The 23,925-nt window shown below is 42.3% G+C and overlaps 1 protein-coding gene across 2 annotated transcripts in view; it reads right to left on the reverse strand.

Moving 5' to 3' along the window:
• ADCY1 (adenylate cyclase 1) overlaps positions 1–23,925 on the reverse strand; it is a 1,293,742-nt gene that overhangs the window by 234,696 nt on the left and 1,035,121 nt on the right. For both annotated transcript variants that reach the window (XM_086966836.1, XM_086966835.1), the window contains 3 exons: positions 18,359–18,514; positions 13,095–13,289; positions 6,435–6,532 (listed from right to left, as the gene is read on the reverse strand). In XM_086966836.1, coding sequence (XP_086822962.1) covers positions 6,435–6,532; positions 13,095–13,289; positions 18,359–18,514 — 449 coding nt within the window. The remainder of the gene's footprint in view (positions 1–6,434; positions 6,533–13,094; positions 13,290–18,358; positions 18,515–23,925) is intronic.

Here is a 23,925-nt window from a genome sequence, read left to right on the forward strand (position 1 = left end):
GGTTTAACTGGTGACTTATTCAGATTGATATTATTACATGTGTGCCACTCTTCATGACCTATAACAGTAAACAATGACCCTGCATCGGAAATCATGGAAATTGAAATGCCAGCAATTTTAATTTGACAGAATGACCTCCTGACAGTCGTGGAATCTGTTTAAGTATCTCATGTTGCTCTAGATTCCTTTATGGTACCTCTAGGTTAACTGAAAAAGAAACCATCATTACAATATTGCTCTCCTTAATGTCTGACTCAGAATTGCTTTTTGTTGTACACTAAACAGAAATGACACATTTAGACTTAGGTTTAACATTTGTTGCCTTAGATTTGTATACTCTTGAAAAGTGTCTCTTCTTAGATTTAGCACAAATCTTGTTGACAGCTGGACATGCGGAGGCCTTGTCTAAGTGATTTTTGCTTCCACACCTTTAAAATTCAAAAATGATTTTCTGTTTGAAGTCCATCTTCTTCTCTTCTTTCTTCAGTCAGAAACCACATCATGGACTCGTGTCTCCAAGGCCATCTGATCCCTGTACTTTGGAGGTCAATGCAATACTTTTCGCTATCTCCAACGTCTTATTCAAAGTTACATTCTCAGCCGTCAATATTTTCTCCTGAATTTTCTTGCTGTTGGTTTTGTCTACCAAATGATCTCTTAGCAATTTGTCCTCAAATGTTTTGTAATCAAAAGTTGCCTTTAAAACCCATGAAACTCTCCAATGTTTCCCCAGGAAGTTCCTTCCCCATATAAAACTTGTGCCTCTCCATAAAAATGTTGGGGTTCTTCTTAAACCATGAGTTTAACATTTTGACAGTTAAAGCATTTTCGTCAGCAGCATTCCACTCCCCCATCACCACAGCTGCAGGTAAGTTCTTTTGAACTTTCCTACCTTTGGTGCCCAGAAAATGGTAAAGGAAATCAAGGTTTTTCATTTGGGTGAAAACCTCTCCTTCTATGGCCTCCAAATAAGCTTCAAATCCTTCCAAGCAGGCTTCCCATTCAACTGGGGGGTTTGCCAGTGTGGAAAAAAGGGGATGGGAGTAGCCCAGATTGCTGCATTTTTCTAATGAATAAAATAATGAAAAAATCACAGTTGTACTAAAATTTGCAGTAGCTACACTAAAAGATGCATTACATGCAAAACTAACATACACCTTATATAGAAATGCAGCCAGGGCTAGAACAAAAATCCCTTTTTAGACATTTTCCTGCTAAAAAATAAACATATAATGTATATCTGAAACACCCCTGTCAAGGTAGTTTAGCAACTGAGTCATTTAAAGATGTGTATATCATTGAAAAGTTCATGCCAATGTAGAACTACAAATGACTCACAATAATTTTGTGTGCGTATCACTGGTAGCCTCAAACATCTCAACTTGGAGCTGTAAATGCTGAATTAACACACAAAGATTCTGAGGTGTGCATATCACTGCTGCACAATGCCACTTACTACTTGCAAAGAAATGCTGGCATGAAGAGGTGTGCATATCACTGTTACATGGAGCATCGCAAAGTTGCTCTTGTCCCTCCAGAGCTTCCTCAATGAAGATAGTGCCAAAATGCTGGCCTGAAGAGGTGTGTGTATCACCAATTATTGGAAAGTAGCTGGGATAGACCTGCTTCTTCCTGAACTCCTGCATGGAGCCTTTACAATGGAAAAAGGGGGTGTCGCTGAAACTCTGCACCAACCTCGCTTCTAAGATTACCAGGCAACAGCCTTGAAGAAATATGTAGTGGTCCTGACACAGAATTTCACAGCTAGCAAATATTGCCAAGCAACAATGTCTCTGCAATACCTGAGCCTTGCGGTTGCCATGGCAGCCCAATGAAAACTACCAAGGGACGACGGAGGAACGTTGACGTCAGCGCAACTGTCGTGGCCATCCAATTTATACAAAAAGGGGAACAAGATCCACTTCAGCAGTTCCTAAACTCCTCCTCACATTGGTAACTGCCTTCAATGTGTGCTGTTATTGCCAGTAGATGCCTACATGATGTGCTCCACCTCCTTGTCTGAGGATGTAAACTGATCCCAGCCCTCACAAATGCCTGCCTTGCCAGTAACTGGGTTCAACTCCACTTCTTGCCACAAGTTCCTTGAAACAAAACAACTCTAGAGGGGAGTTGAAAAAATGTATTTAAATGCAAGCATAACACAACTGGCAGGGCTAGCAAGAGTCAGCAACTGCCCACTACCCATATTCAAGTCTCCATTTCACATTCCACCTAGACAGCAGTTGTCAAGGTGGCACATGCTTCAGGTTCAGAGCACAGAACCTAACAATTATGTAATACACTTTTCTCTTTTTATTAATCATTTTTAAGATCCTAAAATAAATGGCAAAACAGAAATGCATTTTATATTATATATGACATTGGGAAGTGAGATGTCTAGTCTAGTGTATTCATTGTAATGTAAAAGCATTTATCTGCTGTAAGATGACCACCTGCTTACTGGACATGGAGGCAAAGCTGAGAGCACTTGGTAGGAAGCATAACAAGGGGCAAAGCTCAGATGATGAAAAGCATTAAACCAGCATTATATTTCAATCATTGCCTAATCATTGATGCTAAGCGACTTCTTTCAGCTGAAAATGAACTCACTAACACTACCATATCATTAAGCTTAGATTCGTCACCCATGTTTAGTGAAGGAAAATCCCAGCATGTTAATTCACGTCATTACATCTATGCTAGGGATGGCCCCTGCAGCACAACACCTGTTTTAAAGATAACCCGGCTTGAGTCTGTGACGAAAAAAAATGTTTTCATCTAGGGCAAAGGGCAAGAAATAGCTATTAGATCTCCACATCCCCATTTCAGTGCATGGATTCTTTGGCTCATTCCGTTCAGAGGATGGAACCTTTGCATCCTCAGTCACGGTGGGCATGTGCTGAGGATGGAACCGCTCCGTCCTCACACTTGTGACAGGAAATAACTATGGTGCAGGCACCAGAGAAATTTCCTTTTGCTGAAGTTAACCTCGAGACTGGGGGAGGAGCTTTTCCAGCACCCGAAGTTATTCTATTTTTTTAATTGAAATAACTATCAGCTCGTATTGTGGGCTTAAGTAATTTCAGTGAAAATTAAAGAGAAATGAGCCAATAGGCAAATTTCACGTTCACTGTATCAGTGCTCACAGGGCTATCTTAGCTCCCGTGCACTGTTGCAGATGGGAGACATATCACTGGCAAGGGGAGACTCTCCTCTTTCCAATGGCACCTTTCCCTGGTGGATCCCTGCTTGAGTATTGCTGCCGGAGAGCTATAACTAGCAGGAACCCACCACTAGACACCAGAGAGGGGGGGGGGGGGGATTGACCCATTTCGGCAAGGGCTTTGGCTACTCCAGGGGCAATTCTTTGGAGACCAGTCTTTTTACCCCCTGGGGGCAGCTGGGGCAATAGCCCCCGTTCAGCCTCCAGGGAAGCAGAAAGCCCACTAGGCACCCGGGACTATTTAATTCTTAGTGTAGGGACTGCCCAGCATGCATATGCCAATGACCTCAGCCCCCAAAACAAATGGACAGTCTTTTTGCCCCCCCTGGGGTCCAGATGGGGGCAATAGCCCCTGAACTGCCCCCCCCCCTCCCGGGGCAGAAAGCCCACTAAATACCAGAGACAATTTTTTTTCTTAAAGCAGGAGTAGGGAGTGCCCAAAATTGGCATGGTAATGCCTCCACCACCTCTCAAAAAACAGGCACAGTCTTTCTGCCCCTCATGGGGCAGATGTTGGTTGATACCCCTGGTGTACCCCTCCCGGGAGACAGAGATCCCACTAGGCACCAGGGATATGTTCATGGACATGTCAGGGAACAGAGCCTTAGGCAAGGGTCTCTCCCCTTTTTTGGGGGCACACATTTTAGTCATTTTAGTCAAAATCAAATTTTCCTCACATATCTGTGTGGAAAAGTGTGGGGCCACTGGGCTGGCACATATTTCTTACCACCCAGTGCTCTCCAGGTCTCCAGATAAAAATGCTAACTCACTTGTGTTTGTGGGCCAAGTGCTCGCGATTGTGCCCAAAACATATTGTGGAGACAACAAAATGTTCTTTCACAAAATGACACAACGTGGCAGGCACCGCATGGTGCCTGCCACGTTGTACCTGCAAATGTACACAGTGCAGCCACGGCATTGTGGCGGGTGGTGCTGTGAGCACCGCCCACCACAATGTTGTGGATGGTGGATGCGGTGGCATCCTAATTGCCGGTGCAGGACCACCCCACCACTGGCGGCCGGTCCCAGCACAGCTGGGGTGGCGGGCGGACGAAAGTCCGCCCGCCATCCTAATAGACCCCGATGTTTTGATGGAGATACTTTAATGAAAGTAACTAATAGTGATCACCTCTGTGTTACTACTATAACCTCACTATATTTAACCATCTTAGATATTGATTAATGACTCATCCTTTTCTGTTAAAAGTCATCACTGGATACTTTGTTTCACATTTGCTTACCATCTTGTTTACACATCATGCCATACATATTACACAGCACTGTGAAAGAAAAGATGTGGTCACATACACTGCTCCTGATCATTTCTGAAAGATTTAACCTTTGTAGAACTCTCTACAAGGCATACTAGCAACAATGTGAAACTGAATACTCTGATTACGTATTTTTTTAAGCAAAGGTGGGTTTTTTCCCAATTAGGTCTGGATCTAAAATCTAGTTATGGTCTTGGCTGTTCTGCTGTGTCAAACTGGGCTCTGTTAACATAAAAAAACAGTCACTAGGACTGCATTTGTATAAAAAAATAAACTATAGCTTGTTAGAAAGCCAGCACAACATTCCTGCATTTGGTAGTTAGTTATAGGGCCACACATATTTTATTTTCTATAGAGCTGTTTTTCTCCTGCTGCTTCAGACTGAAATATAAGGGTATTTTTAATGATCTAAAGTGACATATCATTAACTTATAACAAATTGTCACTAAGTGGCATACAAAAGATTAAAGCAAAGACAAATGAGCATGAAGACATGTGTGCCCTGTCTGACTTCCTGCCATGAGTGTGCAGGACACTTTTAGGTCTTGCTTGAAAGTGTAGCTAAATTCATGTCCTGCTGTTACTATTTCTTCGAAATATAATATGCATGGAGGGAACTTTGGCTTCACCCAGTGAAGTATTTCTCTTTCTCGCCTGTTGCTAATGAATAATTGGTGTATCACACCTCCTTCTAGGAACAGCTTGCTTTGAAAAGCATGAGAAAATCTTTTATTTTTCAAAAGTACACTGATTCATCACACATTACTGTTGTTTACCTCATGAAAATAATGAATACAGAAAACAATAGTATTTGCATTGATTTGTAATTGCAGTGTGTTTTAGTCAGGGCTTAAAATGGAAATTAGGCCTATTGACTTTGCAGGGCTTATTGTTTTAGCTCTTACAATTATGGTCACATTGCGGTTCGACATAACAAACATTGGTGGTGCATTTGCATGTTGACAAATATAGTGTCTCTTGGGGCTAAAGAGTAGTGCTTGCATTTCTTATCACAATGGCTGTCAACAACTTGTTTATATGAGGGATAAAGTTCCTTCTGCTCTACATTATAAGGATGTTGCAAGTCATTGAGGAGTTCCATACCCATATAAAGGAATGAGGTCCTTTATAAGTTGATGGAACTCTGAGATGATTTGCGATACCCTTATCATTTACTCCAGGGGGTACTTTATCCCTTATAATCCCTGGCTACACCATCATCTTTCCCACAAACCATTTAAAATCTTGGTGTGTAGCTCCTTCATATGAAAGTGCAAGCATGTTTACAAACATGAAGAATAAAAATAAAACCTCTAGTGTAATGTTAGACACATCACAAAACCTGTTAGATATCCAAAACAGTTCCATACCAGTCTTGTTTTAATAAAAAGGTTCAGTAGCTCAAAATGTGCAAAAACATGCAGAAAGATTCTAGCTTTTCTCTATTTCAGTAGTGCAAAAATAAACATATTCTCTCAGTTTGTCATTGTAAGCTATTCAAATAGAACAAAAGAAGAACGTTTGTTGCTTTAAACAAGTGCTTTAATTATGCTCTGTGACCTGAACTGCCTTTCACCTCACTCGACTGTGATAGACATCCTTTTTTATAGCCAGCAACGTGCTGCTTCACAAGTCGCCGATTATAAGGAAATTAGTGGCTGCTGTTTATATACAGAGATAAAAGAATCTATTATAGGAACATATTTAATGCCTGTCACGCAACACATATTCACAGTCAACCCATATTAGAAGTGCAGTGCTTAATAAGAACTTCAGAATGTGCATGCTACATGATATTTATAAATGCATTCACTGTATTTCAGCCTGACTTTCTCTGATCGACAGTCATCACAAAAGTGAGAACTGCAGCTTCCAACTCATGTTTAAAATAACAGAATCAATGCATTTGTTACAGGTGCCTCTGCTGAAATTATACTCACTGTGGAATGATTAGAAGGTAGACAAGGCCAAATAAGGCAGCTAAAACCAGTGACAGAACAACAGCACTGGTGAAATACTCATCATGAAGCTGGTGATACTGGGAAGGAAACAGAAGAAAACATTAGTGCACTTTCAAAAGGCAAAGATTTTTCATACATCCTGCAGTCATCATTAATATAAGTAAGTATGAAATTATTGCAGTAATATAAGGCAAACATCTGAAAACTGGTATTGATTAAAACAGTTTAAAAGAAAGTATTTGTATGCTGTAATGCTATCTCTAATTCAATCTTAATATATCAGAGTTCATATTACTCAAACTGACCAGGGGCCTAATGGTCATTGCACCCTTTTTTGTGGCCCAGGGTACTTTTTTACAAAGAAAGTGGTGAGGAGCGAACACAGGCTTTCCATGGACACAAAGTCTTCTCCTGTGAGATTTTAAGGAGTGGTTCAATTATTTGCATACAGTCAAAGCCAGGGGCTAAAAGCAGGCACCTACAGCCCCTGTGGTGCGGGGGTAGATAATCCTACAAGGGGCCCCAACGCTACAAGGGTGGCCCCTTTTAGCCCAAGACCAATGCAGATCTGTAAGATGTAGGCGACTCAAGGCCCCTCATCACAATCTGCAGGGGGGGTCATCATTTTCTGTTATGCCATTGGTCAATGCCTGTGCCTGTGCCTGTGCCATGATGTTTGCAAGGGGGTACTGATTGTGTGTTGCAAAGTAGCAATAGTGCAGTCTGAGATCCCTGAGGACACACTATGGCAAGATGGTAGAGAATCTCAGAAATTGCATCTTCCATCCTGGAGAGACAATTCTTTCCTGAACTCGAGCACATGGTCATGTGCTGGGTGTTTTCAAAGAAGAGGGATCCTGCGCAGAACAGAATCATATTTGGAATTAGTGTAATCAGATGCAAGGTGTTTGGCAAACATCTTCACATGTAAAATTCATCAACAACTCAGATATACTATTATTCATTTATATGATACACAATTTACTGACCAGAGAAGGATTGAAGAGTGATTTGACTTTGCTGATTTTATATTTGTAACCAGCCAATCACATTATCAACCCGATTTACGGACATTTCACACAGCGCAGCATTTGAAGTTGCTGCACTGCACTGCGTGAAAGGGAAAGGTGAAGAACTGTGCTATGTTTTCAAAGCAATGGTGCAATTCTGCTCTCTCCTTGCACTGGCACACTTATTGAGTGACTAGCACCAATGGAGGAACCCTTGCCCCATAATGCAAGGGTACCTATGTTATTGTCAGGATAGTTCTTTTGCAGAAAAGGTTACCTTCCTACACAAACACTATCCTTGGAGGTTTTTTCCTCTATGTACGTGTGCTGCAGAATACAGTAAACATGCAAAGAGGAATGAACAAGGAAAAGTAAAGATATTTCTCCTCTTTACGTCAGTCTCAGGCAGGGGCAACATTTTGATGCAAACCTATGTCTACATCTCGTTGTGAACAAAGGTTGGTGTCAAATTCCATGATGCACGGGAACACCCATTTACAACCCATGGAATGCCTCCCTGACAGAAAGTAATGCAGGGCAGTGCAATGCTAATAAATATGTCAATTAGTGGTTAGCAATTCTGTCAGGATTTAGGATCTATGTGATGAATTTGTTTCTATATATTGTTGAATGTTGTTGAATATATATGTAGTCTTGTACAATTGTAAATAGGTATGTATAGTGTTTTTCTTAGATGAAAAAATACAGAAATATTAAAAAATAATGAAATAAAATAGGTATGAATAAAGCGTACAAACTGAAATTGATATTGGTTTGTAGTCCTCAAATTTGAGACATGAAAGAAATGTGCAGCTGGTAACTTTTTTGCATAAGTATTTAATAATGGTCCATCCAACTGCACGTCCCAGGACCTAACTCCTTACATTGAAAAAGAATTTAGGATCAGAGCACATTCACTGGGATCCGAACAGCAGTGTCCCAGTATTTGAAGTAAAAAAGTCAGCAGCACCAGTCCACAAAACTGTGGGTGACCACACCAAAAGGGTACTTTCTCACACTCAATCATCTAGCTAAAAATATAGCTCTGTGTACGCTACTGATCCTGGATTAATGTCCATGAATAAACAAACTCTTTGAAGCAAATCACTCCTTGGAGTTACTGGTAGGCTATATTCACATTCTTTGCTTTATGTTATTAATATAAATTTCAGCACAAATATTTGTAATGACATGAAATGAAAATCCATTATTTCACGCTATACTTTAACACAAAAGTCACCCTCATGACAATTTTTGGCACACGGATTCATTTAAACAAAGCAATACGAACAAGAGTAATTTGCCGCTGTGTTGTTTGCATGCATTTGCGGTAAATGTTTACCACGAATTGCACATTTTACAGTAAAATCTTTCCATTAATAGTCTGGTAACTAAGCAAATTGGTAGAATTATGCTTTTGGTGAATTGTGCATGACAAGCATAAAGCGACATTCCAAAAATTAAGCAAAATATAATGGAGTCATTTATATTTCACCCAGGACTACTTGGAACAACCCCCTCAACTCTCATAGAGTGGCATTTACTACTGCCGATTTCTCCACACTCATGGTGCTGAAATTCGCAGTAGTATTTCGATTTATGCTCACTGGGAGACCCATAGAGGAATTATGGGAGACTTAGAAAAGATCAATTTAGTTGTAAACTTAACATTCTGAACACAGTTACTCTGTTAAATACCCCCAAATATATATATAAACAATTTGCATTAATCTTCAAAGTAGCCAGTCTACAATATGATTAACTTGTCACAAAAATAAGATGCCAAGGTGAAAAAGAGTTCCGCAAATTATTAATAGCTGATATATTGCATGCTTACCCCAGAGGTAGAAAATTGCACTTTACAATTAAATACATGACCATTTTATCAGATTTACAACCATATGTATCATTTTGTCAATATCTGTAGGAATAAATCTAGAGTGTCAAACTTCATACCACCAAACCTCATTTGCTATTTCTTTCGTTTCACAAAAAGTAAATGTATCTGTATATTCATAACATGGCTCGGTCAGAAAAAAATAAAAAGCAAGTTTCAATACTTAGTAAGCTTTACTGAAACACATACATGTGAAAATAGATTTAATATATCTGTTTTATATTTTGATATGGGAGTTTGAAATCTTTTACGTGTCTTATGTGGGGATGAAGGAAAACTATAGTAAAGTTTTCTTTTCCTCATGGCCACAACACATTTTTCATCTTTTTCTTAAGCCTATTTTGCTGATATTAGGAATTCCATATGTATAATATTTCTTTGCACTTCAATTCCTGTCATCAGGTTTTTTAAATTGTACATATAACTTTTACTGTCTTTTATATTTGTGAATTGGATATATTATTTTAAAAGCGATTTTATGTTCGGAATGTATGTACTTTTATGACATGCAATATATCGAATAAAGTAATTCAATTGATATTAGAAATTGTGGCTTTTGTTACTTGGCACAGAAATTGCAGCGTAGTGTGAAGGTTACATTTAATGCAATACATGATGTATGGCTTGAGGAAGCACCGCTGTAAACAGAGTGGCTGCTATTTAAAGAAAATGCATGGACATATGGAGGAAAAGAGTGCATTTGGCATGTGAGAAAACCAATGGTATATATTAAATAAGCTCATCCTAAAGTATCCATGTAAGAGCTCAAAATGACCAATTACCCAGCAGCTGGTTTTACTATGTAGGCAATGCTACGTTTTCCATGAATAGGACTATACATATATGAGATCATTATTTTATAATTCTGCCTGGAATATTTAAAGAGAAAAACATCTTCACTTATTTGAATAATTGTGAGTAGATTTTTGACACGCTTGGTAGAAAAGTAACTTAAAGATATTACTTTGTGCTGTCTGGGGAAAAAAAAAACGTATTTTATCTCAGAAATATCTGGCTTGTTGTTCATGACCTGCTCCAAGAGGACAATTTCTTGCCCTCTGTGCCAAGAAGGTAGAGGTTTGGTCAAACAACTTGTCAGTTAACAGAGACCAGTCATCTGGGAAGAGGACAGGAACATTTGCAGGAACAAGGAACATCCTTAGCACTATTCCTTTTGACTTGGTGACACCAAAACAGGTAAATGCTCCCCATTCTATCCTAGTGCTATACGCCTTCTGGTTCCAAATCCAGCAGGAGGGAAAACCAGATTTGACACTAATAGTGGGGCGTACTCAAATAAATTGGGGAGTGGCTAAGGGAGGGGCAGAGTTCAAACAAGTGAAGAATAGTGACAACTATTCAGGTTTTATGACTTGCTGATGCCAAAAAGGGGCTGGGGAATATGCTCCCAATTAATTTGTGGGGTCATCTAGACCTTCTGGCTCCAACTTCAGCAGGAGGTAAAACCATTTGGACACGGATAAAGGGGGTGGCCCATCTAAATATGGGTGTGGCTGGGAAGAATCAGAGCTCATATTATTGGAGGACAGCAACAACCACTCAGGTTTTAGGACTTTGGAAATGTTTGCTGTAGAGTTAGTACTGGCTAATGAGGGTAACATTGGCAAGAAATGAGTTAGTATTGGGTCGAGAGAATTATGCAACCACTGTGAAGTACACAGGACAAAGCAAGCAGCTCACCAGCACCTCCACAGATAATTCCTAGACCTAGGTAGAAAATATTTTGAAGAAAGTAGACTCCGCATAGCTGTTGGGAGAAGAAAATGTAAGGACTCCTGATTGCACCCAGGTACTAAAACTGAGTTTAACGCTGAAGTGTTTAACATCCAATGTGCCAGATCCAGATAAATCAATAAATCTTTCTCGCTCTATAAATGTTTGAATATTATGATGCCTTTTTGCTCTATCATTTTTCTCTGTTTTTCTAAAATGGGTTTGGGGATGTTACTGTGTTGTTTTCTCATTAATATTGATGGTAGAGCGTGAACTTAGCAAACATTTCTCAGTGGAAGTGCGCGTTGTTTGTGCCACAGCTTCACTGGCTTGAGAACACTTTCTCTTTGAACTGTTATGAGACTTAACCATGACATTGATATTAGGTGAGTATGGACATTCCCTTCCCAAAATAATAACCCACTCTCTGATAACAGACCTAACCGTGATGTGTTAATTAGGATTGCAAGAAAAGTTCCTCTTTGAGGGGATAGTAAAAATCCTCAGATTAGCACTTTGATTTTCACTGTTGCAGCAAGGTGAATGGGGATGTATTTGTTGTTACAAAAGTTTGGCAAGAAAAGCTACAATTTCAAGCACTTCAGGGCTTATTTATGAGAGCTCTGCTTCACTTTTGCACCACGTAAAGTGGTACACGCATGATGCAGGGCTCTCAAAGATTTATGAAGCCATGCAAAGCCACCCTGCATGGTGTTGAGTGCCTCATAAATCTTCAGTAAGGCAACGCAGCGCAAGTCCCTGCACTGCTTTACTCTGTGCCCGGGAAGTGTTACATGGGCGTTGCTGTGGGTTATTTTCTACTTCTTTATTCCTCTTTCCACGTGTGCTGCAATCTGCAGCACACATAGACGAAAATGTCTTGTAGGATTGATTTTGTGCTGGTAGGGGCAACAATCCTGCCTGTAACGAAAGCATCCTTTCACCATGGTGCAAGAGAGCCTACATTGGCACTAGGCTGCTACAACGGTGCCAGTGCAGGCAGAAAGGATAGGAATGCACCGTATCACTTACATACGGTGCTTTTCTGTCTGCCCTTTTACTTTTTCATAGGACATCGCAGCAAGGTACCTTGCTGCGCTGCCCTATGCCAAAATGCAATAAATGAGGCCTATGTGCATATGTCTTACTTTAATTTTCTGCACTAGCCCACTAAACATGGAACAGGTCACCCATAGCATGTGGTTCCTATAATGGAAGTAATAACTTGGTTAGACACTGATTTCCATGAAAAAATGTCTTGCAAATGCCAAAATCTAGATCCAGGATAAAAAATAATTGGCTTTATCAATGCTTTATCAAGCCTTCTTTTGGTGCTATTTGGCCGTCGGAGACCAGGAATTTCGATTATGCAGCTGTTTTGTGTGTCCCTGTTTCTGAAGATTTAACATATATTTCAGTATTGAAAGCATCCCAAAGGCTTGAATGCGCCAAAAAGGGGTACAAATTCAAAGTTGTTATAAAAATGAACCACAAAATATTACTTGTCCGGGACCCCACATATCGGTAAGCTATCACTGCGTTTGAACGGAAACAACTGCTGCTTATTGAGATGTACTGCCTCACTGGCAGTTGCAGCTTACCTACAGCTAAAATATTTGAACACACGAAACACCCAAACTTTGGTAATAATATCAGTTGTCTCATCCAGGTTTCTGTATGCCCCCCTCACGAATTTCAAATGATCATTTCATTGATATTGGACTTTTCTTCAAATAATAGATACGTATCTCGTCCAATCTTCCCTTTGCTTTCTATGGCTTTTCACCTGATCTTTTATCCATTTTGGAGCCGTACATTCTTTCTGGTTTAATCCGTTCTGTTTCTTCCCCAGTGTTTTTTAATTTATAATTTTGAATCGTTCAATATATCGCTCTCAATGCTTACTGTTTCGGCGTACTGTGCAAAATAAAATGCGAAAATGAACTAATTTAATATTTAATGTATACCTATATTGAAGCAAATTATAGCTTTACTTACTTTCTGTTCACGATCAACGTGTTTGTACTTCAAGGTGATGAAATTCAAGTCTGCCATCTCAGACTCCGTCTGTCGGGCTTCTATTAATCGACTGATGTATCGGTTCACTCGGCTTCCTGGAGTGTTATGAATAACATTCGTAGAAAATGATGTACGGTTCCTGAGTTTTTCAGAGGCTGTCCTTAATGCCCTCCTCTGCAGTACGAATGGCAACAGCAAAAACACAGGAGGGTTAATCAGCAACACTATCAATATAACAGGTTCAATTGCATCTGATCACTTTTAAACCTTTCGTAAAGTCCTTTGTGACCTGACGGTTGTACCATATTTAGTGCAACTCATGTCACATAAAACCACTCTCTCCTATATAATACGTACTAAAGGATTCTTTGTAGAGCATCTAAAAGGGTCTCTAAAATTATCATTCTTATCTCTGGTGTTAGTCACTGCACATTTGGGCTCCTAGGTGATCAAGAGCCCTTCTGCTCCATTCTGTTAAAGTGAATTTGGCAAATGCTTTTTCTACTATCATTTATGCATTGGACCTGTTGAATAATTGTATCAGTCAGTATTCCCTTAGCAGTCACTTTGCTAAGGAACTCAGGACAGTACATTTTACATCATTTTGGGTATATACACACTTACCTCCATTGTTCATGTATTTAGAAATAATCTGAGACCAGCGAGATTAGTTTAGTATCTTCACATAACATTCCTAAGTACTGTTTGCATACTACATCAATGCAAGAAGAATACTTGCAGGAGAATGGACACAGAAAATAAGGTTAATCAAGAGTTTGAACTAATCTTCAGATATGTTTGACTGGGAATGTCAATTGGTAGATGAATGGACTACAAGTACAGAAGTGAATATGATGATTCATATGTTCACAGCCCCCCCCCCTTTAATTGGCACCCAGGCACATGCTTGGCAAGATAACACACTTTCATTTAGAGATCTCCACTGGCTACCCCTGTCCCCTGCATCCTGTTCAGGAGAAGCTGCTTCGTCTATAAATGTCAACAGGGGTTCACCACCCCCTCTTATAACCAAGAACAAGATTTTAAAAGGCACTATGAAGCATGCAGCTACGAAATCAGCAGACTGGGGATGAACAGAAAAAAAGATGCTGGTCTTTCTGTTGTGCTCAGAGAGTTGGGACCTTAAATCGAGGGCAAACCTGCCTGCTTTTCTTCAGTGCCTGCTTCAGAATGAAGCTTTGGTCCATGCACTTTAAGCAAATTCTCTTCAAAGTTTAACTCTAGATCACGTTGCGCTTGCCATCTCAATCTACCCTCCTCATCGATGCCCCCTATTCTCCCCACCCTCGATCACTTGGTAATATTCCATGCATCCTCTCTCCCCTTCCAAGGCCATAATATATGCTTATTTCATTGGTGTGCACCGATTCAATAGATTTGTAGTTAGTTTTGTGAAATATAAGTTCACAAAAATACAAACATATGGAAAATGGAAAGTTAACCAGATTAGTGTCCAGGGATGAAGAAAAAGAGGCTGAACCACTTCCATACATAACTTTTGTGCTGTGTCAATTATTCTGACTAATCTTACGTGTTGAGCCCAACTGTGGGTCTACTGGTCATTGCACCTACAAATTCAAGTTGCACCTTAAGCAAAATCCCCACCAGCAGTGAAACATGTTAGGAATGCTTGTGCTCACAAGCAAAGGGGGCAGGCCATTCAGTTTTGGGGAAAACTCTTTTGTGGCAGGACCGTGCCTGATTGGCATGTGGTTAAAGCTCCTTTTAATGGCAATGAATATCTAAAACAACTGCGGATTGAATGCTGCACTGAGGAATTTAAAGGAACAATACAGTGTATATCAACATTTGCCTAGCATTTACAAAAAATATCTTATAATATCTATTAAAATCTTTAAGGAAAAACATTCTGCAAAATATATATGGTATAGTAAATACGACTTTGCTCTGCAATTATGGAGAACCTTAACATAAATTGCTCCTTCATTCATGGATAATCACATTTTAATGGACAGAATTAGCTGCAATCAGTCAGCGTATGCCCTGAACCGTTGATGTGACTGGAACGATGGGAGGATCCTTGTACCAAGATTTTCAAGAGAGTTTATCACACATAAGGTACGGCTCACACCTGACTTGGACAAAAGATGTGAGTTTCTGTTTTTAGAAAGATTGTGCCAAGAAGTGTTCATGTGAATTGGTATCACAAATCAGATTCTAATTCTGTTCCTAATATAAGACACATAGTGAATGTGAGATACAAGGACATTGCCTTACTGACAAAGGTGCCTAGTTGCAGGGCTCCAGGGGTCTGATCTCTTCTCAGAACATATATCAGGCGTCCAAGGGCAGGACTAGGGGCCTCATGTATGAGAAATGACGCATCGCTGCGTGAAAGCAGCGATGCGTCACTTCTCAGTGCGCACTCCTTGCGACATACCTGATGCGTCATATATGATGTATGACGCATCATGTCGTAAGGAGTTACAGATACGTCAGTATTTCTGACGTATCTGTAGGCTCAAAAGTGACGCATTGCTGGAGCGTGTCACAAAAGTGACGCAATTCCAGCAATGCGTCCTTTCACGTGGGTCTTGCCCCATGTGAAAGGGCCTGCGTCAATCTTATGCCTGCCATGAGGCAGGCGCAAGATTTTGACGCAACTGCGTCCTAGAAATGACGCAGTGAAATCTAATAGATTTCACTGCGTCACTTCTACGAGGCTTTTTGCGGGGGTACGCCCCTTCGGCATACATTATACCTGACGCAGTTATAATGTAGCGCCGGGGTTTACAAAGTGACGCATCTGCTTAGATGTGTCACTTTGTAAATAGTGCGTTACAAGAAGCATGTTTTACGCTGCCGATGCGCCACAAAAAGTGACGCATGGATAGTGCAAAACTGACGCAAGGCCTCATAAATGAGGCCCTTGGTACTTTCACTTTGTTTATAGGCTAGACCTGCTGCTCTATTTCCAGATGACTTCATACTTATATAGTTACACTATTATTAATTGGTACTTTTCTTAGTATTGTTTCTTGTTCCGCTCTTTCTAGCTAAAATACCAGGATGGATTCATATTTACATCTACTTTACAAATCGAAATTGACCAAGCTTGACTTGTTTGAAAATTATGCTCAGAATGCACTAAGGTGTAGGCAAACAATGCCACTGCTCAGGAGTCCACACATAAGCACTTTCTGCTGATTTTGGGCCAACATTTTCTAGAAATAATGGCAATTTTTTTTCACATTCTGTCTCGCTTGATACATTATTCAGATGCTCTTAGGTGAAGGGCCATTTACCTAATGGAGCACCCCTTGTCAGTTTTCTGCCAGGTCAAGCGCTTGTCTTTTTAAAATTCAGTCACGAGTATCAGTCTGAAAGTGAAAGCACTTCAAACTAAATGCATTCCAGACGCTCCAGTGTTATTCAATTTCAGCTGAAGATATCATTAGTAATTACACAGGAGTCTGGGAATTCTTTGAAACCCGAGCCGAACGCTCAGCAGTATTGGAGGGAGCGCGGCTACGCAATTAAACGAGGTCTTAAATAGTGTGAGGCGCTATCTTTAGAACATGTTTTTCAACAACTGTAATGAAAGTACACAAGAGACTTAGATAATGGGCCTTGTTATTTTGGTAAACGCATCTCTGATGGCACTATTGTTTTTGTTAGTTTGCGTGTCATGGAAAATTGTTATGATTCCGCACTGCAAACAAGAATAATATCCAATTGTTCAGCACATGGTGTCCATTTGCTGTAACAACCGGTGTGAGAAAAATCGAAGCCCCATCATCTGTGGATGTCTTCTCGAAAAGCCTGATATTTTATGCTTCCTGGAAACTTTTTGGCGGTGCAATGAATTACCTCAAAATTTTCTTGCAGAGCTTAATTTACGATTCTAACTTCAGACCTCCCAAATCTGCACGAAAGTTTTTAGAGCACTGCTGTACATTTAGAAGTTTAAAAATATAGGCATGTCCGAATGCATGTGTGAAATACATTGGCATTCTCGACGATGACTTAGATGCTGACAGATAAGAAACTTGGGGGCTTATTTACATGCGCATTGAGCGTCCCTTATGAACGCAATGGGCTTACCCATATTTACAAGGCCACGTAAAGTCACCCTTCGTAACTTTTCATGGATTTGTAAATATGGGCCCCTTCTCACATTACTCTGCGTTAAAGTGGCATTCCATGGGTGTTGCTGTGGGTGTCCCCATGCAATATCCATGGAACTTTACACATTACCAGATTTATAACATTTTGTACAACTGGGAATGAGTCAGAATCCGACGCCTCCCCTGGGGGAGGTAGGAATGGCGCAGCGAGTAGAAAAACTTTGATTTATTCTCATTATTTCCTCTTTCTAAGCGTGCTGCACTTTGTAGCACACATAGAAAGAGGAAAAAGACTTGTATTATTGTTTTTGTACAGGAAGGTGTGCCAATCAACCCCACATCTCTGGCACCCTTGCAAAATGACGCAAGGGTGCCTGCACTGGCTTATGGCAGCCAATTGTGCTCCAGCGCAAGGGAAAGCACATGGATCTGTCTTATTCTTATTAACACTGCGCATCCCAGTGCTTTGAAAATGATGCAGCACGGCCCAGCTAAATGGCTTGCGTTGCCAAGTTGTGTAGTTTTCTTGTAGATGAGGCCACTAGGGGCCTATTTGCAAGAACTAGATAGCATACATTTTTTGACATTACGTCAAGCCTGGATTATTTTAGTGATATATCTACTATAAACCAACCAAACTTACACTTTTGCTAAAGTTTACCATTTTTTGGGGATTCAAGAACTGTGATTTCAATTTTAGTTATAGTAAAGTTACGACTGCCAAGATTTTGCACATAAAAATATAGGCCTCCTATCTTTTTATGTGTGGAGTCTCTGCAGTCATAACATTCCTATGAGTAGAATTATACTTGCAGCTTGCAAATAGCAAAATAATAGTAAAAGTACTCAAAAGTGTAAGTTTACCTTTGCGAATCAAGCTCTTTGTGAACGTCTGCATGCATTTGCTCATAATTGGGGCAATACAGTAAGCAGTATGGACTGAAGAATAACATGAGGTTATAAGCAAACTGCCAAAAATGCCATTTTCAAAGCTGAACAACTATCATAATTTCATAAGAGTGGGTGTTAAGACTCATTCATATAATTGGTTCCATTTTGCAAGACACATATCATTTATAAAATATATCAGTTATTTTTGTGACAACATAACTGATGTTAACAAGTTTGCATTACCTTGTCATCATCCTCACATGTCATCACGTTGGAGAAAGGGATCTCGGCTTTGAACATTTTACGACAATGCATGAGCTGCACAAGAAGGTAGCAAACAGTCTTAAACTTCATCCTTTTGGCAGGTTTTATGTCCGACAGAATCAGCCCAGGAAATATCTGGAAGTAAAAACAAAACAGAAACAATGTTTTCTACTTAGAAACAACAAAGTTCAATCATAAACGATCAACAGCAATACTTCTAACAAACAAAAAAAAACAAAGGAAAAAAAACTTCATTCTTATGTTCCAATGATAGTTGTTTTCTTCTAGCAAATTTTTTCTGTTGTCATATTCAGGAAAAAAGAATTAATAACAAAAATGGGGTTTGGAAAGTTAGGGTAATAGAGTACCCACTAAATACTTAGAAGACATGAAAAAACAAAATATCTTCTATTCATTTGAAAATCAACATTAACGTGCCTTTTGTTTCTATTCCGCATTATGCATTCAAATAATTGGATATATTAGTAATAACAAATGCTATTCTGGTCGTCTCTGGGAGTACACTCTATATAGAATATACTCTCAAATGATGTGGTGTATTTATATAAACATGTTTGGTTATCAACAAGAATTATACAATCAATCAAGCAGCACCTAAAAACAAGGTTCTTCTTGTGAGACAAATATCTTTTTTTATGTAGGATATGTTATACATTACTTAAAATGTATCCTTGATCTCTGACAACAGTCAACAGTTTAATCACATCAATTTTGATTCTCAGATAGCTAGAAGTTGCAGATATTCTGGAACAAGGATATGGAATAAGATGAATATGTGTGTGAAATTAAACGTCCTACAAAAGAACATCAGAAACAATATAGAATTATAAAATTAAAACCCAAAGTGAAATATTTATTTTATTTTTTATTTTAGCGATTTGTATAGCGCCTGGTGACCCAAGGGCATCCCCGCGCTGTAAGGAAATTGTTATCCAATAAGGAGAGGGAAGGGTGGAGGAACAGTTATTTCGGGAATAGGTGCGTTTTCAGCTTTTTGCGAAAAACCAGGTAGCTGGCTTCAAGTCTGAGGATGCGTGGGAGGGAGTTCCATCTCACGGCCGCTTGAACCGAGAATCGTCGGCCTCCAGTGCGTGTCCTTTTGACTTTGGGGATGTTGGCTAAGTGCTCATTATCCGAACGTAGGGCTCTGGATGCTTTGTAGGGGGTGACCAAGCTGCTGAGGATAGCAGGACCAGATCCGTTGATTAGTTTGTGTGTCGTGCACATGGCTTTGAATTCCACCCTTTGGCGCACAGGGAGCCAGTGCAGGGCCTTGAGGGCTGGTTTTACTGACACTCTTGAAGGAAGGTTCATGAGCAGACGGGCCGCCGCGTTCTGTGTCCGCTGTAGTCTCGTCAGAGTGGCTTCTGGGGCTCCCAGGTAGACCATATTGCTATAGTCTAACCGGGACAATACTAGTCCCTGGATAAGGAGTTTCCTGGAAGCAGGTGGTAGTAAGGGGAGAATCTTCCGGGTAGTGCGCATGAGCCCAAAACAGGTGCCCGCAGTTTTGGCCGCTTGCGTCTTCATGGTGAGCTCAGGTTCGAGCCATACTCCAAGGGTTTTGATTTCACGCTTCGGGGGGGGGGGGATTTCTCCGAACACGTCAGGCCAGACTGTTGGGGGGATGGTCGCCCATTGTTTTCCCAGGAGCATCACTTCAGTCTTAGACCCATTTAATTTTAGTGATGAATCACTCATCCATCTGTGGATTTGTGTAAGACGGTTAGCCAGGTTCTCTGGATGGTCGACTAGTTGGGATAAGGAGACAACCAGTGGAGTGTCATCTGCGTAGCTTACCATTTTTATGTCGAATGGTGTCACCACGTCTTCCAGAGGAGCCATATATGCGTTAAAAAGCGTCGGGCTCAGGGAGGATCCCTGAGGGACCCCGCTTGTGAGGGGGAAGGTGGATGAGTGGAAATTGCCGTCCCATACCTGGAACGTGCGTCCGGTGAGGAAGGACTCTATCCAGCTGAGTGCCGTCCCGGTGATTCCTGCTGCCGCGAGTCGATGGAGAAGGACACGATGGTTGACCGTGTCGAAGGCCGCACTGAGATCCAGGAGGATCACTGCCACTGACCCTCCTGAATCCAGTATGCGCCTTGCCTCCTCGATGACGGCGAGGAGGGCAGTATCTGTGCCATGACCCGGGCGGAATCCAGTTTGGGATTCCCGTAGGATGTTATTTGTTTCAAAGAACTGGGACAATTGTCCATTAATCAGTTTCTCAGCTAACTTGCTGATTGCCGGAAGGAGTGATATTGGTCGATAGTTTCCCATGTCTGCTGGATCGAGCTGGGTTTTTTTTAGGAGTGCTTTTACCACCGCGCTCTTGCAGCTGGCAGGGACAGATCCCTGGGCAAGTGAGCTATTAATGAGCTCCGTGACCGTGGGAACGATGACAGGGGCCACGGTTTTGAGGAATCTGATGGGAGCCGCATCCAGAGGTGAACCGCTTCTCATTTTGGTCATGGTTCGTTCAACCTCCACGCATGTTACTGGCCTGAAAGTCGCAAGTTGGGGGCGGGGATTACTTTCGGTCTGGCTGGGAGGTGGAGGATTGTTCAAATGGCTGGTGGACCCAGGAGGGGAGAGGGAGGCTAGAATGCGGGCGATTTTATCGTTGAAGTAGGTGGCTAGGTCATTACTTCGGTCCACCGCCGGGACACTGGAGGACGGGGAGTTGGGAACTTTGAGCAGTTCCTTTACAATTAGGAAGGATTCCCTGGCCGAATTAGAGGATTCTGTAATCCGCGTGTCATAGTGGGAAGCTTTAGCGTGCCTGATGGCATCTTTGTAAAGTCTGACTGTATTATGGTATGCTTCCTTGCTGGTGTGCTGCCAGTCTTTCCTCCAAAGCCGTTCGGCTCTTTTACAGTTTTTACGGAGTTGTCGGAGGTCCGAGGTATACCACGGGGCGGACCCGGGTTTTCCGTTTTTATCCTCCCTGGTTCTTAGTGGGAGTACGGAGTCCAGGGAGGTGGTGATCCACTCTCTGAAATTACTGTCGGCGACAGCCGGGTCTTCTGCGTGCGCCGGGATGGTGTTTTTGAGATTGCTGGCCCATTCTTCAGTGGGAAGTCTGGACCAGGTCCTGTCCCTGATGTAGGTGGGCGGTTTTTGAGGTTTCCTGAACGATCCTGGCAGTAGGAAGGAGATTAAGAAATGGTCTGTCCAGGGTAGGGGAGAGGCATCCTTCACTTGCATCGAAGGGGTGTTAGTGAACACTGGATCCAGCAGGTGACCCTTGGTATGAGTGGATCCGGAATTAAGGAGGTAGATGTCAAGTGCTGCCAGATCAGCGATCAGGTCAGCTGCTGTTGGGTCAGTGGGATCATCAAGATGGATGTTTAGATCTCCTACTATCAGGAAATTCGATATGGAGTGGGCCTGGGTTGCTACAGTGTCCAGGAGAGAGCTCGCGAAAGGGCCTGGATGTCCGGGAGGGCGGTAGACAAGGACTCCTGTAAGTGAGTTGGTCGGGTCTAGCTTGATTGTAAATTGCAGGCTTTCAGAATCCGGGATCTGCGCATCATCGGATTTGCAGTGGAGGTGGTCCCGGTGGATGATGGCAACACCACCACCTCGGCCTAAGGGGCGGGGTAGGGACTGAATGAGGAAGCCCGGTGGGGTCGCTAGCACCATGTCTGCCTCAGAGTGTGGGGCGAGCCATGTTTCCGTGAGGAAGAGGATGTCAATCTCCTGGTCTTCTATGAGGTGGTTGATCTGCGTCGCGTGTTTAGGGAGCGATCGGCAGTTTAATGAAGCCAGTTTCAGGGCAGCAGGCTTGTGAGGTTTTATAAGTAATTTGCGATGTACTGGCTTGCAGAGGGAGCAGCGTATGAAAGGTCCATTAAGGTCATAAATGTATTCACAAGAGGGAGTGGGGGGTCTGAGACTTAGTAACTCCCGACGCGAGTAGCTTACCTTAGGGGCAGCTGTATCCGGCAGGGGTTGGGGCCCTAGGCCCGGTCGTGCACGATCGGGCGCAGACGGGCTTGCCTTAGGCGCTCCCGCTGCGCTCGTCCGCTGCGCTGGTATGGCCGGCACATTTGTACTCGTTAGAGGTGGGCGTGGCCTCGCAGTGGGCGTGGCTACCGCCTTTGGGCGTTTCCCTGTTTCAGCGCTGGGGTCGCTGTGTCAGGGGTGGTGGAGGAGGGCTGTGAGAGCACGTTAAGGTCGGCACTTCAGAGCAGGTGAGCTCAGAGGTCTTTAAAATTCGAACAACAAGTGAAAATGGTGAAATTTTTAAAACAATTGTAAAGCACAGTCCTCCGGCTTCCGCCTCAGAGGATAACAACAAGAAAGTGACAAACCTGCTTTCAATCAGCGTTTTTGTACTCGTTAGAGGTGGGCGTGGCCTCGCAGTGGGCGTGGCTACCGCCTTTGGGCGTTTCCCTGTTTCAGCGCTGGGGTCGCTGTGTCAGGGGTGGTGGAGGAGGGCTGTGACAGCGCGTTAAGGTCGGCGCTTCAGAGCAGGTGAGCTCAGAGGTCTTTAAAATTCGAACAACAAGTGAAAATGGTGAAATGTTTAAAACAATTGTAAAGCACAGTCCTCCGGCTTCCGCCTCAGAGGATAACAACAAGAAAGTGACAAAGCCGCTTTCAATCAGCGTTTTTGTACTCGTTAGAGGTGGGCATGGCCTCGCAGTGGGCGTGGCTACCGCCTTTGGGCGTTTCCCTGTTTCAGCGCTGGGGTCGCTGTGTCAGGGGTGGTGGAGGAGGGCTGTGAGAGCGCGTTAAGGTCGGCGCTTCAGAGCAGGTGAGCTCAGAGGTCTTTAAAATTCGAACAACAAGTGAAAATGGTGACATTTTTAAAACAATTGTAAAGCACAGTCCTCCGGCTTCCGCCTCAGAGGATAACAACAAGAAAGTGACAAACCCGCTTTCAATCAGCGTTTTTGTACTCGTTAGAGGTGGGCGTGGCCTCGCAGTGGGCGTGGCTACCGCCTTTGGGCGTTTCCCTGTTTCAGCGCTGGGGTCGCTGTGTCAGGGGTGGTGGAGGAGGGCTGTGAGAGCGCGTTAAGGTCGGCGCTTCAGAGCAGGTGAGCTCAGAGGTCTTTAAAATTCGAACAACAAGTGAAAATGGTGAAATTTTTAAAACAATTGTAAAGCACAGTCCTCCGGCTTCCGCCTCAGAGGATAACAACAAGAAAGTGACAAACCCGCTTTCAATCAGCGTTTTTGTACTCGTTAGAGGTGGGCGTGGCCTCGCAGTGGGCGTGGCTACCGCCTTTGGGCGTTTCCCTGTTTCAGCGCTGGGGTCGCTGTGTCAGGGGTGGTGGAGGAGGGCTGTGAGAGCGCGTTAAGGTCGGCGCTTCAGAGCAGGTGAGCTCAGAGGTCTTTAAAATTCGAACAACAAGTGAAAATGGTGAAATTTTTAAAACAATTGTAAAGCACAGTCCTCCGGCTTCCGCCTCAGAGGATAACAACAAGAAAGTGACAAACCCGCTTTCACTCGGCGTTTTTGTACTCGTTAGAGGTGGGCGTGGCCTCGCAGTGGGCGTGGCTACCGCCTTTGG

This window comes from Lissotriton vulgaris, chromosome 4_1 (assembly GCF_964263255.1).
Source record: "Lissotriton vulgaris chromosome 4_1, aLisVul1.2, whole genome shotgun sequence".
NCBI lineage: Eukaryota > Metazoa > Chordata > Amphibia > Caudata > Salamandridae > Lissotriton > Lissotriton vulgaris.